At 32.7% G+C, this 16868-nt stretch overlaps 1 protein-coding gene across 5 annotated transcripts in view; it reads right to left on the reverse strand.

Moving 5' to 3' along the window:
* Positions 1 to 16868, reverse strand: part of LOC110021151 (serine/arginine-rich splicing factor SR34A-like) — a 29481-nt gene that overhangs the window by 10364 nt on the left and 2249 nt on the right. For all 5 annotated transcript variants that reach the window (XM_020719527.1, XM_020719528.1, XM_020719530.1 and 2 more), the window contains 7 exons: positions 16015 to 16080; positions 15857 to 15931; positions 15619 to 15739; positions 15463 to 15509; positions 15319 to 15376; positions 1595 to 1644; positions 1455 to 1511 (listed from right to left, as the gene is read on the reverse strand). In XM_020719527.1, the coding sequence (XP_020575186.1) occupies positions 1455 to 1511; positions 1595 to 1644; positions 15319 to 15376; positions 15463 to 15509; positions 15619 to 15739; positions 15857 to 15931; positions 16015 to 16080 (474 nt within the window). The remainder of the gene's footprint in view (positions 1 to 1454; positions 1512 to 1594; positions 1645 to 15318; positions 15377 to 15462; positions 15510 to 15618; positions 15740 to 15856; positions 15932 to 16014; positions 16081 to 16868) is intronic.

The raw sequence follows: 16868 nt of genomic DNA on the forward strand, positions 1-16868 counted from the left end.
TTATTATCTCTGAACTTCTCCATCAAACCTCTCAATAAATGTATAGCTTCCATAGTAGACCTGCCAGGCATAAATCCAAATTGATTATGAGAAATTTTCGTGATGCATCTTAACCTATGTTCAATTACCCTCTCTCATAATTTTAAAGTATGACACATCAACTTAATTCCTCTATAATTTGCACACTCTTGTGCATCCCCTTTATTCTTAAAAATGGGGATCAAAATACTCTTCCTCCACTCCTCAGGCATCTTTTTAGTTTTTAAAATAATATTAAAGAGTTTAGTAAGCCAAGAAACTCCCAAATCTCCCAAATATTTCCACACTTCAATTGGGATATCATCAGGTCCTACAGACTTTCCACCTTTGGTTTTCTTTAAAGTCTTCTCAACTTCTTTTTTGCTAATGCGACGGTAAAAATGAAACGTTTTATTAATATTTACGATATTAAAATCACTAAGTTCGATCGTATTTTCAGAAACTTCATTAAAAAGTTTATCAAAGTAACTCATCCACCTATGTTGAATATCTTTTTCTAAGAAAAGTACTTTTTGATTTTCATCTTTAATACACTTTACTTGAGTTAAATCTTTACTTTTCTTTTCTCTTTGTTTGGCTAGTTTATACATATATTTTTCACCCTCCTTAGTATCTAATCTATTATAAAGATCATTAAAAGCAGAATTTTTAGCATCACAGATTGTTCTTTTAGACTCCCTGCGAGCCGTTTGATATTTTCTCCAGTTCTCTAAGCTTTTACATTTAAACCAATTTTTATAACATAACTTCTTATATTTTATCTTTTCTTGCACATTATTATTTTACCACCAACTATTTTTATTTGTAAATATTTTTCCCTTTGATTCTCCAAGAACATCTTTTGCTACATGTTTAATAGCGTTTGTTACTTTATCCCACATCACATTTGCTTTTTCATGAATATCCCAAATTTTGAAATCTTGAATTTTACTCATAAAATTAATTTTATTTGTATCTTTTAAGTTTCTCCATCTAATTCTGCAATGATGAGTCCTAGTATTTTTTATTTTACAACTCTTAATCTTAAAATCTAAAACTAATAAACGATGTTGGATATTTAAAAATTTCAAGTATTAAAAAATTTAAATAATTCAAGCTTAAACAATATGTGAAAACTCGACACAAGCTCAAGCCGAACATTAACAAATTATAACTAGACCAAGCCAAGTCTAATCTATGGTATAATCGGCTCGACTCGACTTGATTACAGCCTACGTGCAGCTCATTACAATTATTTTCACTTTATCACCATGTGGAGCCTTCCTTTCTGTACTTTATTTATTAATAATATCATTTGAATCCTATTACAAGTAATTACAGACAAATTCATAAAGCTTGCACTTCAGCTTAGAAGCCTAAGTTTAATGAAAAGGTTATTTAGTTAATCAAAAACTTTATTTAGATAGCAGTCTAACCCGAATATAGGATTTTCCATAAGGATTTCTAAACTCAGTGTCATCAAGCTTGCGAACCTGTTGAAAAAATAAATAAATAAATATTATTACAAATAAAAATTAGTAAAAAAAATAATAAATAAATCAAAGAGCCGGCTTACAGCATATTTCATATCCTCATAGTTAGTATAATCAACAAGGCCCATAGCTCCTGAAAATACATGCAACGTTTAAAAACGTTTAGAATCTTAAAAAGTTAATTCAGAATGAAATTCTAAAAAGATATGCAAATACATTAAAAAGAAGGCATGGTAACAAAATATCACCTTAGGAAAGAGTAATAATGTAAGAATCATATTAATGTTGTCAATGAAGCCAGTTTAAATAGCATGTAAGAGTGACATGGGCATTCTTCATTCTACTAAGCCACAAGACAAGCGTATTTTTATTGCCAACTACGAACAGACGGTCCAAAAAATAGGTATGTATTTTGACAGATAATGGCAGAGTGGTTTCAAGTACGTTATTTATCCTGATTGCCCTATTTACAATTTTTTTATAACGTTGTTGCAGCATCTTCAAGAAAATTTGCTAGTTATGAGATAAAATACATAAATATATTTCAATTTTAGGTTGACAGAACCCTGGAAAAGAACATGCCCAAGTTTCCAGGACTAATTTCACTCCACATCTTGAATAAAAGCAAAAACATACTCAGCCGTTTTTAGTTTAGTTTCTAACATACTTAAACCACTACACTTACAGAATGAAAACCTGGAGAAAATAAGAGGGAATGATGTAATGAGGAACAAAAGAATGACAGATCAAAAAAGTTTAGCAAATCAGCACAAAAGACTAATATGTTTAGCCCAAAAAAAAAAAAGGAACAAAATAGCATTTCTTCAAGACATAGTCCACCATTCCATGAACAGATAAAATGAATAATATATCTAACAGCTCAATATGAGTTATTCATTTTTAAAACAACAAAAACTTTCTTGGATTCAAAATATATATATTTCAATTACCTCTTAATTAGTCAAAAACCAAAATATATTTAAAAATTATAAATTTCGCTTCTATTGGTAAAACCTGGTGTCACACTAAGTTAGTGTTAGACCGCCAAAAAGACCAGCATAAACATTTACAATACCAACTATTAAGAGCTCTGACCATCAATGATTTGTGCCTCAAAAATGTGATAGAACAATGCAATAGTTACTTACGACAAATAACGAAATTAGCAAAATAATAAATCAAAAAGAACAAACTATATGATTGTTGCAAAGTAAATAGGCATTCAGGGCTATAAAATAACACTACTTCAGGGATTTTTACATGAAACACAGATTACATTCCAAGTGCGAACCAATAATAAAAAAACTTCACACATTTTAGACATTTTGATGCAAGAGCACAAACCCGTTTCATCCATGTATTTGTTACTATTTTTAGCCGATTTATCTTTTTGAGAAAATGAATATCTTTTAACCATTTAATCCTGGTTATATAATCCCTGGAACACGGATGATATTTTATTATATCTTTTTCTAATCATTGCCGTTAAATTTCTCATCATATTATATGTGCGTTTGTGTTTATTTTGGATAGCCTTGATCTATAATCAAAGAAATTTTGGCCGTTTCCAACCTTCTAGAACTCCATTGGCTCTTCTCTATATCCATCTAAGTTCATAACATAAGCAAGATCAGCACTTGACCTATTGGCATTGCAGGATCACTAGGTTACTTAATATCCTCCACCCTCCACAAATGATAGAAATGGAGAAAACATAATCTTTAGCAAGAACCAAGTAACGTGAAAAGCAACAATACAGAACATCTAATAAACATTGAAGATGAGATGTTCAATTGCAGCTTTAACAATTAAGGCATCTAAGCATAAATGCAAGTTTTGTTTAATTTCAAGTTTGGCAAGACATAATTGTACAATTTATGATATACTTCCTACAACAGTTCAGCCTCCACCTTAATGAATGGTCCTACATTTTTTTTTCTTTTCTTTGGCATGTAAAATGATGTACTATAGTTTTAATTCTTTAATGGTTCATAATATAACATGAATAGAACAAATCTACCAATTTTAAGATGCATATGTAATAATTAAAGACCCGAAACTTGATTTTGCACACAGAATCATGAATCTGTGTTCATCCTTCGTATTGCATCTGTGATTTTCAGAAAACCTTTTTTTTTGGTGGGGCATTTATATACATTTTGCACAAAGAATCATGAATTTGTGTTCATCCTTCATATCGCATCTATGATTTTTAGAAAACCCTTTTTTTTGTGGCATTTACATACATGCCACTCAAGTCTTATGTATTTCATATCTACATCTAAACATTCATATTTGCATACATAACACTCAAATCTTTAATATCACATCAAAAATAACATCATCACTACCTTTTTAAAAGTGACATACACCTTTTCATGCATAATTTTATGATAACAAGGTTTTACAAGTATAAATATCAAGCTGGGGATATGAGATATGTGAATATATAAGAATTGTGCATATTGTATGTAAATTTCTCTCCTTTTTTGTTTTTGTTGACTATAAGTTTGTGGTTTTAATCAAGTTCTAGCCTGAAATAAATCATCAAAACTAACAACTTCTTACATGATTGAAATCTTAGTTACTTCGATATTGCTTATTCATAGATGGAATTAGTGCAATTGATATCATCATTAGCTTTAGCTCAACTATTTGTAATAAAATTTATGAATCCTCAATCTCCATTCATGCCGTTTAAGTGCCGCATGAAATGTTGAAGCTAATCTGTTCAAAGCTAAGTTACTATCATTTTGTAAACTTTTATCCACATCACAATTATTCTAATTTTTTCCTCACAATCCGTTGGCAATAATAATCTTATCTAATCGTCTTATGGGGTGCATTCTTACCCTTTGTATAAGACCCCGTTTGGGGCAGCTTAAAATGAAAACGCCGTCTTACTGTTTGAATAACACATTTACCCTGCGTGCTCGAAATCGCGATTTCTATTTTACGAATGACACCGCCCGCGGGATCATACCCGCAATCCGCGTTGTCTTGTCGCGTTTTCTCCTGAATTACTCCGCTGCCCTCAAATCGCGATCGAACCCCTACCCTTGCGCCTCTCGGATTCGGCATTTCTTCCTCCTTCGTTCGCGATCGAGCTCGCAGACCCGCTCCCTGCTTCTTCGTGTTCCTTCAGCACGAGTGCTTAGAAAAGTATGCCGCTTTCTAAAGCGGAGAATTTGTGATTGAATAACATGGAGGAGGTGTTCAAGCCCTTCTATGAGAGGGCAGCTGAAGCTGAGGTAGGCAATGCAAATCATCTCAATGAAATTCTGGATTGTTGCAATACTTGAATGCAATGTATTCACCTCTCATGCTTTCATGATTTCCTCTTCGTTTCTTCTTCTCTATTCCCCTCTGGAGCAAGACAACTGGTTTGTTTCATTGCCCTAGGCTATTTCAGTGTGGAAAGCGTTACATTAGTAAGGATTAAGGTTGTAACAAGGATTATTTGATTTTATTAAGCAGATGAATCTAGAAGAATGATATTACTGATCTTAGTTGTTTAAGGTTGTACAAATTAGAAATCAAAGAGGAACGCTCGGTGGTGAAAATTTTCAAGCAAAATTCATGTTTTCTTATTTTTCAAGCAAAATTCAGATTAATTAGTTTACACCTCAATTATGTTCATTTTCTGCTAAGTTTCGGAGTGATCAGATTTTATCTTGATGGTTATTCTACTTAATCTTATTTTTTTACCTATTTTAAATTCGTTTTATTATATTTCAATTCAGATGTAAAGCAAGTGATGAATTTCGGATTGGGGATTTTGTATGGGGGAAGATCCATGGCCACTTGTGGTGGCCTGGGCAAGTCTGCAACCCATCAGATGCATCAAAAGAAGCCAGGAATTCAGAACATCTTGATCATCATGTTCTACTGGTCTACTTCGGTGAAATTACATTAGCTTGGTGCAAACCTTCCGAATTGAACATTTATCTCATCAGAATAGCTCTCATAGCTTTATTAGTGTTGTTAAGGTTGCTATGCATGAGATAACGAACAATTTAAGCTCTGGATTGACTGTTATTGTGTGCCTTCAAAGAAAATTGTGCAATTTAGGATCAGTAAGAATAATGATATTAGCAAATCTTTCATCTGCCGCAATGCATATATTTGTTCTTGCCAACAAGTATTGGTTGTCGCTTGAATTTGCTTATTTTAAAGCCTTAAATCTTTTTAAAACTTCCATAGCAACACGGTCTGTTTCCATGAACTATGTTATTTTTGCAAGAAAGGTGTTTGATCACAGCAAGCTATGTTGTTCCAATAGGTTTTACAGGTCAATCAATTTAAAATTAAGAAATTATATTTTGGTAGACTATAATTTAAAAGAAAAAATTAGAGAACAACTTGATTTTTTTCAAACAATAATATTAATCATTTTGCAATACATCAATTGGCACATCACTTGAAAGACACATCTCGACCTTTGTAACGACAGGAGGACTGCAAATTCTTAAGGTGGGCCGACAGAGAGTATGTTTCTATGATATCTGAACTGGACACCGCTGCTCAGAGTTCGTCGATATCAAAATTTCAAGACACTACATCTGGTTCGAGTGCTTCCATTCCTACTTATTTGTGTTCAGATATATCTGAGTTATATAAATGTAGCTCTACTTGTTTGTATTGTCTTGTCTTAGCATCTAATCTTTAATTTTGTTGATAAAATAACTTATTCTGCTACACATATTATTAATTCAACTAAAAAATTTGCAAATAAGTTGTTTACAAAACACACGAATCAAACAGCTCAACAGCTTATTCAGAACAGGGGCAGATTGGTCATTTCTTCAGAATCTTCAGAATCATCAGTTGTTCTCAAAACACATTAACCAAACAGCCAGACAGATTATCCGGATCAGCTGCCCATCAGTAGATTATCAGGATAAGTTGTTTATCAGCAGAAGCTGTATGGGCTGCAACTGCCCCAAAAAGACCCTAAATATAAACTACTAAGTTTATTTTTTATTATAATATATCTACAGCAAATGCACTCCAAAAATTAGAAATAATAAATAATAAAAAAGCGATCATTCCACCGATGAGCATTTATACACAAAACTACCAAAAAAAAAATTGAATTTTAAAATTTAAAATAATTTAAATATTAAAATTGTCGTCCAAAACTTCTTATCATGGCAAAAAGAGAACGAAGCAATCAGTGGCAATATCTTTTCAATGTTAAACACATAAATTCATGGCAATAATTTTACCGTGTTAAGTGTATGAACCCATGATACATGTTGTCAATTACTTACCACATCCCACTACTTTCAACACCACCCTCCATCATTTCTTAATTTTCCTTCTAGTTTGTCGTACAACAATTTCAATAATCACATCTTTGCCACACAATGTAATATTAATGACAATTTTACAACTCAAGACTTACAAACATTGAACATAATTACACTAACTATATGTTTAGAAATTTATGAAGACTCTAAGAACTTTTCTTATTGTTTAACACTCCCAAAGCCCTTATCTATCTGAACCATCCAGTATTAATAATAGAGTTAAATCTATCTATATGCCCATTCTTATGTACTATAGATCCAATATAGTTGAATCTTACACCAAGTATCACCTTATCAATTAATAATATTGATTAATGATGATTAATATCACACCAACTAAAACTTTATAATTTATATTTGATCATTGTTTCACTAATCCTAAACCCTTTTATCTTTTAAATAATTTTTGACATAGTTCTAACTTGCCACTTAGACATCTCACTAATTAAAACGAAAAAAAGAATAAAGCAAGAAAATTCATTTAAATATATTAAACAAAAATCACAATAACCAGCATAATAGCAATTTAAAACTATATAAAAGAATCATACACCAAGGAACCACACATCAAATATATTGAGCAAACATTTTTAATCACCAATACAAATGAATTTGATCCTAATGATAATCCCTGCTGCAATCAAAATAATAATTTGAAACACTTTCAACATCCTACAATTAATACTGGTCAATGCCAATCATAAATATCTTCATAACTTTAGCAAAACTTTTTCCATATGTGCATGAACCAATTCTTGTGGCATCAATAAATACAAACTACGTGACAATTACAATAAAAATTAGTGCAAATAGCACTAAATGAAGTATTATTTGCAATTAATTTCCCTTGTCAATGCCAATTTAGATTAATGACATGCAAGCATCATTGATTCATTATAATTAGCATTTGCATCTTGCCTTTAGCTCATTTATAACATCTAGCTCATTTTTGAATAACACTGGATAATATATAATACTGATAAAAAGGATTTAAACACTGCAACAACAACAACAACAAAGCCTTAATCCCACTACGTGGGGTCGGCTACATGAATCCTTTTTCTCCAATGCGTCCTATTTAGTGTCATATTTCATATTTTTTAGTGTCATATTTTCATTTAGTTCTAATAAATTAACAACATTTTTTCTACAACAAGCCCGAGTCTTCCTAGGCATACATATGTCTTTCTTAACATAAGTTGAATCTAAAACATCCACTAACCTAATCGAACTATCAGATGGTCGACATTTAATGTGACGAAGCCATCTAAGACGACCATCTCAGACGACCATCTCTAATTTTGTCTATCACTAGAGCTACACCAACCCTATCACGATAATATTCATTTTGCATTTTGTCTGCATTTTGTCTCTAAGTGTAAAAAACCACTCATCCACCTAATCATTCTCATCTCGGCAACACTTAATTCAGTATTATGCTTCACTTTTAAAGGCCAGCATTCAACAGCATAGATCATTGCAGGTCTCACCGCAATCTTGTAGAATTTTTCTTTTAGTCCAAGCAGTACAATATAAAAAGGCATTAAACACTACTAAAATAAAATCATTATCATTTAATTAGTTTAGATCTCAGCAAATCATGATCATTTAGATCTTACCATTCATTTGCACGTCACTTAATCTTATCATCTTTATCCTAGTGAACAAGATTAAAAAATATCTACAAGAAGGTTTCTACAACAAGTTTGTATATTTTATTATTTTCAAGCAGAAAAAAATAAGCGAACTCATTTTTTGAGATGCCGCTCCACCTAAATGAAATCAAATCCATTTGTTTATTTTAATCAAGACTTTCGATTATGTTGCTCTTTTTTGTCACATAAATTCCTATTACGAGTAATTAAATGGTATGCTTGAGTATGAGAACATAAAACGGTCCTTTCTTTATACTCATTCTATACTTATCTTTCACAACGAATAATCTATGATGAAGGATTTCATTTAAAGAGCAAACTATGATCAAATTCTCCACTACAAATCCTATATACACATTTCTCTGAAATTATTTTATGTTTATATACTATAATGGCTGTTTACATACATACAGAAACCATCAGGCAGATGCTCTTACTGTTAGTTGGGTCTCCCTTCACAGAACAGTTTTGTCAAGGGCTTATTATAGAGAGAAGTGAGGACTCGCGCCAACTCATAAACTAAGGCCCCATTTGGGGCAACTTCTTCACTGCAGCGCGGCAAGGAACCGTAGGGCGGTGCATTTGGAAAGTGCAGCGCGGTGGCTTATTAAGATAATTTTTATGTGGGCTGCGGGCCCACGTTTTATCCCGTCCCTATTACGTTAATGAACCCATGCTCTTCTCTTTCGGCCTCATCCCTCTCGATCTCCTCACTAGATGGGTCCTCTCTCCCTCGCGCCTCTCTGACGGCTCTCTCTGATGGCAATGGGTTGCCTTTGAACTTTCCCTCTTCCCTCCGATCTCTCTCTGGTGGCAACAGGTTGGCTCTCTACTCTCCCTCTTCCCTCAGATCTCCGAATCTCTCTTCGGTTTACTGTGTTCTTCGTCCTCCCACGAGATCACCTATATTTTTCAATAGAATGACTTCTTCTTTGCGTTTTGTAGCTTTCTCATTTGCGGTTCGAAATGGAAATTTGGATTTTACGATTTGCGGCTTTCTCTTTCTAATTTAAATTTCATTTTTTTGCGAATGTGTGACAGACGGAATGTGGTTGGTTTGTTCATAGCAATGTTTCAGGTGCCCTTTATGGCGGATGGAATGGAGTTTTTTCTTTAGCTTTGGTGTTTCACTGGAAATTTGAGATATAGCTAAAAGAGAGTGCTTCATTTGTTGATAGTAATGTGTGGTGGTGGTGGTCAAATGCATTTTCTGGCTTTCTCGTTTGCGGTTTGAAGTGAAAATTTTGATTTTGTGATTTGTGGCATCCTCTTTATAATTTGGAATTCATTTTTGCAAACATGTGGATGACGGAATGGGGTTTTATATGTACCTTTGATGTTTCAGTGGGAATTTGAGAATTGGTTGAAGGAGGGTGCTTGGTGGGTTGGTTGCAATGTTCCGGGTGCCCTGTATGTACTTCGCGGTATATGCAAAACATGGGTTATGGCTTTGTCTTTACCTTTGGTGTTTAAGTGATAATTTGAGAAATGGCTAAAAGGGTGTGCTTGATTTGTTGACAGCAATTGTGGAGGTGGCCAGATTTATAGTTTGATGGAATGTGTGGAGGTGGTGGTGTTGCTCTTGGAGGAATTGGTGGTGTTGGTGTCTAGTGGTGTCAGGTGGAGGTGCGGAGATGGTGGAGGGATCTGTGTGATGTTTGCTGGTGTGTGGAGTCTGGGTGGTGATGTGTGAGGTGTCTGTGTGATGTTTGTTGGTGTGTGGAGGTGGTCGTGTTGGCCTTGGAGGTGTTGGTGGTGTTGGAGGTGTCTGTGTGGTGTCTGGTGCTGTTGGAGGTGTTTGTGTGGTGTCTAGTGGTGTGTGGTGATATGTGGAGTTTGTATGGTGGTGTGTGGAGGTGTTTGTGTTGTAATGGTGGTGTTGGAGGTGTTGCAGGTGTCTATGTGGTGTTTGTAAGTGTGTGGAGGAGTTGGTGGTGTTGAAGGTGTTTGTGTGGTGGTAGTGGTGGTGGTGTTGAAGGTGTTTGTGTGGTGGTAGTGGTGGTGGTGTTGAAGGTGTTTGTGTGGTGGTAGTGGTGGTGGTGTTGAAGGTGTTTGTGTGGTGGTAGTGGTGGTGATGGAGGTGTTGGTGGTGTTGGAAGTGTCCGTGTGGTGTTGGTGGCGTGTGGAGGTGTTGCTAGTAAAGTATAAAATATATTGGTATGACATTTTTGTTGCAAATAACATTATTATACAGGAGAAGAATGGTCATTTGTTCAAAAACACCTGCAGCACAGTTACTTTCAAACTACAGAAAACAAACAGATAGTCAGTTTATCCGCAGAAGCTTCTGTGCAGCAACAGTTTATTATTAAGTTGCAGCTGCCCCAAACATACCCTAAGAATGACACGTTTTATTTGAAAAATTTACGTACATACAACTGAGTTCAAATGTATTTACATATCTACCACTTAACCTTTTATATTTACTTAATCACTTTAATAGCTAAACGATATCAAAATAAATGCATGAAAATGTGTATTATACCACAAAAAAAATTAATACTAGAATACTTTTATTTCAATTAGAGGATAAGGTGTAATAAAAATAAATATAAAGATTCGATGAAGGATGTAAATGCATAAGAATTCATTGGTATGCACGTAAATCCCCCACTTCATTTTTTCCTTTAGATTATAAGAGAAAAAAAGTTAAATGCTGATAAAAATCACATAATTAAAAAATATATATTATTGTTTCATATTACGCACATATGATTTATAACTTAAAACTTGAAAAATAAGAAATAATATAAAATATACTTCTTTACTATTGCAAAATAAATAAGTTTAAAAATTAAATTATAATATCAAAGACAAAAGAAGTTGATTTTGATGTCATGGTTTCATTTCATGCAAAATACAAGCTTATTATTAAATTTAAAGTAAGAAATGGTCATGCATAAATCCAAAAACACTGTTTGTGAATAAGTAAAATACATATATTATTCACTCAATAAAATTTTCAGAGTTGAAATTCAAACAAAACTAAAAATTAAAATATAAATCAATAAATTTTATGTCAGACAAATAAATCAAACAAAAGGAAAAATACTTCATTCTTGTTAATTTATCAACCACATTTTTATGGTAAAATATTGCATGCTTATTATTTAAACCCTAATGAGACAAAACTAAACGTGATTATAAGCAATGCATGAAACATTTATGTTAAATATTTCCATAAAAATTGTGTTGATTTTCCATATGGCCAAGCAGAAAATCTTTTCGACAAGCCAAGCACATTGGTGTAATCCATTCTCCAATACATGGTCTGATTTAAGAAATTTTTGACAAACAAAAAATGAATGAAAAAAACATTCTCACATAACTTTGACAATAAAATTCTATCTTTAAATCATGTGACCAAGCCTATTTAGATCATTCCAATAAGCTAGATGCACTGGCATAGTATGTTTATCTACTTGTCTCCTAATTTTAAAAAAATTAACACAAATGAAAAACTCAACATGAAACATTTATATGCAATTTTTACAAGAACACTTCCATTGTTCGTCATTACTTTAATTTGCATGTCATGTTTTTTTTCAATCCAAATATAGGATTCAACATAAGAAATTCATGAAATAAGGCTTGAAAATATATTATTTCATGCAAGAAAACTGAAATGATTAATAATCTACATTGTTCATACAAAAAAATATTCAAAATTACAATAGCAGTTAACAATATATTTAATCATCTAAACCACATTTACACGCTCCAAGTTATTATTTTTTTCATCTTTATTGAGCTTATGTGCAGGTTATTATAATTAATTTTGAGTGAAGCTAAAATTGAAAAATAAGTAGAAATGTCAATGCATCTCTTGCCAAGTAGTATCCCCAAATAAAAACTTCTTTCTTGTGAAATAGTGGTAGCACATTTATCAACTAATGATGACATTTCATTAAAATCCTAACCTAAAACAATCTCAAAAAGATGCCTTCATAATTTGCATAACGCTTATGCTCAATTGACTCCTACTACTCGTGAAGTTCCTACAAGGTTAGCAATACATCCCATTAAGAAAATTAACGCATCTATCCCAGTTGAATAGTGCTTCAGCGTGTAATCCCATCAAAAATTCATTGAGTTCGATCATTCATCTATGCAAATTATAATTACTAAATTCATTAGCCAAATCATCAAGATCTTAAAAAGTTCAAGCATAAATTAGAAATATTTAAAAACAAATTATTCCAACAAATACATATCTTTGGATCGCAACTTAAATTCTGAACAATCTATCAAAGCACAAATTCTTTTTTTGCCCGCTCATACATTTTCATGTTCACAAAAATTTTCGTCATTTATTGAAACCTTTCTCACATCACCTTATAATGTTCTTGGACCGTCAAAGCCCTTTGGTTGGAAAATATTTAATTTTCATCAATTTTCTTGTAAAATATGCTTTAAGTTCGGTAGTTTTCTTGTTAAACTGAGTTTAGACGTCTTCATTTCTATGATTAGTACCAGTTAAACCTGCAAAAGGAGCTTCATGCAACATTATAATATTGTTACTTTGACATTAAAATAAAAATCCTATTTAAGATTTATAAGAATTATAATAGCGAATAATGAGTAACATATGAGAGATATACAATATGTTTCATTTAAAAACATAAAAATGGAATAACATATTTTTTTTAATACATGAATGGAAAATTAAAGCATTCCATATTTAAAATGGTTTAAAGCCCTAATGATCTATTTTCTAGTAAACAAAAATGATTGCACTCTTGCTTATACTTTCAAGCCTACATCATCTGTAGGTGTTGCCCGTGCTTGTTGAGCATGAAAGGATTAAATGTTGTTCTTGGAAATAAAGAAATAGATAGTATGGTGGGGTTGTAAACGATAGTTGCCATGACTGTGTTGGTAGAATTGATGACGAAGTGAGCCATTAGGTGCAGTATAAATCGGCAAAAATTGATGGTTGTTTTCCTTGAATTTCCTCTAAATTGTGAATTATATTATACGATCGTCAATATTCATCGGATGAATTACCTATGGCACAAAACATCAATCTTATCTATGGCAAGAGCACTACTCCAATCCAATGGAAGAGTTGCAATGACTGTGTTGGTAGCATTGGTGTCGAAGTGAGCCATTAGGTACAGTATAAATTGGCAAAAATTGATGGTGGTATTCCTTGAATTTCCTCTAAATTGTACATGATAGTTGCCATGACTGTGTGGCAGCATTGGTGACGAAGTGAGCCATTAGGTACAGTATAAATCAGCAAAAATTATGGGTGGTCTTCCTTGAATCCTCTAAATTGTGAATTATATTATACAATCCTCAATATTCATCGGATGAATTACCTATGGCACAAAACACCAATCTTATCTATGGCAAGCTACATATCATTTGCATCATGAGCACTACTCCTACTGAAGAGTTGCCATGACTGTGTTGGTAGCATTGGTGACGAAGTGAGCCATTAGGTACGGTACAAATTGGCAAAAATTGATGGTGGAATTCATTGAATTTCCTCTAAATTGCAAATGATGGTTGCCATGACTGTGTTGGTAGCATTGGTGACAAAGTGAGGAATTAGGTACAGTATAAATTTGCAAAAACAGATGGTGGTCTTCCTTGAATCTCCTCTAAACTGTGAATTTTATTATACAACCCTCAATGTTCATCGGATGAATTACCTATGGCACAACACCAATTTTATCTATGGCAAGCTACATATCATTTGCATCACGAGCACTACTCCAACGCAAGAGTCTACAAAAATCTGTCTGAATAAATTAGTTTTACTGTTTATAATAAGTGAATTATTAGAAGAATTCATTTATCATGCCATTATATGGAATTAGAACATAAATTTACAAACTAAAATGAGTTCAACAAGAGCAAAGTATAATTAGTGAAGATATTGATCAATATCACAGGGGTTGACGCCCAACCATTTTCCATGAAATCATAAGGATCCTTGAACACAAGATATCAATACCAGATATGCAAACTTGTGGCAGAAAGAACAATAAGTAGTTAAGCATAATGATCCCTGATAACATCGAGATATAAATATCTCGAAAACTATTATATAAATGCGAGATATAAATATCTCGAAAACTATTATATAAATGCTGCAAGAAAAATGATAATTTTTTTAATACACAAAAAGAAATTTTTATGCATATTCTAGTTTGTGTGATGCCCGTCCATCTCATTTCAATATAATTTAACATTCTTTAGAGGCACTTCTTTGACTCTCTCTCTTCACTCCAAAAGCAATTACATTTTAACTACTTAACCATCAACTAATTAATAACCCAATGATTTATATACCACAAAACTTTCCACTTCAAGTTTGAATATGATAAAACGAAAGAGTGGACACCCAGCCTGTCAATACCCAAGATCAAAGCTACAATAAGTATAGGCACCCAGCCATATTAAATTTTGTAGGCTTGGTTGCTGACTCTAACTCCCCATAACAATAGGCTAGAACTAAAAGTAGGAAGTAGAGAATAAACCAAAATCTTATAACAATGACAGGTAATGCAGGTTAATTTCAAATCCAAAAGTTTCTAACATTGGTAAACAATCAATAATGGAAGAATGCATGCAATAACATGTCTAGCTGACTAAAAATATATTTAATCATATGTTATTTAAAACACCAGTATATATCCACGTATTAATACCTAGCTTTTGGTTTAAACATCACCTTAGCTCACATGAGTGCAAGGTGACATTTTAACAAAAAAGGTCCCTAGCCAACAAGAGTAAATGGCAATAAATTCTGAATTTCTTGCTAAACATTTTTTGACATCTTATCTAAATAAATGCATAATGTATATAAGATTCAATAAAAGCACATACTATCACCATCTCTAAACACTTGGGCAAAGCATACATCCCCAGCCTTTCTCATATGATCCTGATATTCATAAAAAGTGATATGAGAAATTCATTATTTAAGGTAAGTAATAAAATTTGATACAATTCTAAATGGAATGTTCAAACCTTCAAATCTTGCCATGAAGCTGAAGAAGGTAATCCTCGGACCGCAACTACGAAATGACAGTAGCAAACATGAAAAATCTTGTAAACTGAGAACAGCAGAAATATGAAAAAAATAATCAATTACGTTAAAATCAACATAACCATCAAAGAAAAAACCTCGGTAATCTGAGCGGTGTGAGACCCCAAACTTGCCAGCTCCACCACCACCTCCACCACCATAGCGACTGCTTCGACCGCTCGAAGATGAGTACCCTCTACCACCATGAGCAAGCTCAACCTATAAATTAAAAAGATAGAATAAAGTGAAGCATATTTCAAACAATATGTATGTATGTATGTATGTGTGTAAAGGTATATGTCACGATATTGATGACCAAAAAGGAAATAGAATTACCTTCAAATTAGAGCCACCAAAATTATATCCATCACGGCCCCTGATTGCATCATCAGCATCCCGGGAACTTTCAAACTAGAAAAAGAACCATGATGAGATAAGGAGAAAAAAAAAAGTAAAATAAAAAAGGACAATAAAAACAACTGCAAAGAATATACCTCCACAAAACAATAACCCGGTGGTCGAGGTGGATTCTTTAATTCAATTTTCACTATACGGCCATACTGCATTAATTGAATTAACAGTAAAAAAAATAAACAATATTAATAGATAACAATCCAACATTTATATTCTAATAATGCCAAGGTATGTTCGAAGTTATCTTTTGAAGCTCTGTCACATCAAAGGCAACCTTTGTCAAAATTAGCCAGTTCAAAATCAACGCAAGAAATCAACTTCCAAAACTACTTGCTATCATTAACGGCTGATATTATTTTTGTATTAAAAAAACCTATTCTTAAAGAATATTTAAAGAGCCATCATGGGTGGATGGCAATACTATAAAATCAATATAAACATGTGCTAATCTGTCCACTTCATGCGGTGCATTGCATGCCACAAACTCATCAAACTACCACTTCTCAGGCAGTTACATTATGGAATTCACCTTCAAACACTGCGTGCAAACAAAAAAAGTCCTTTCGTGATTTTAAGTTCAATTATTAAAAGCTCCATTCTAATTTCAACATAATGGGCCCTTTTTTTTCTTTTAATATTCCCATTCTGATTTCAACATAACATTATTTGTAAAATATCACTTTGAGTTATTAATAAATGGATAGTACATAGTCAAAAAGAAAAAAGCAGTCAAAAAAATTTTCAAAGCCCTATCTTCGTGAGTTGTGACATGGGATATTACTCCGTGATTACAAATTTTCCAGGGAAGTGCATCAATAACAATATCTTTTTTATTACCATGTGAACAATTTGACATTAAAATAGACCTCCTCCTACAAAAAAGGTTATTTCTACACAGTTAACAATTTTCCATAGATGTGCATCAATAAACCTT

Source organism: Phalaenopsis equestris, unplaced genomic scaffold, assembly GCF_001263595.1.
Source record: "Phalaenopsis equestris unplaced genomic scaffold, ASM126359v1 Scaffold000123, whole genome shotgun sequence".
NCBI lineage: Eukaryota > Viridiplantae > Streptophyta > Magnoliopsida > Asparagales > Orchidaceae > Phalaenopsis > Phalaenopsis equestris.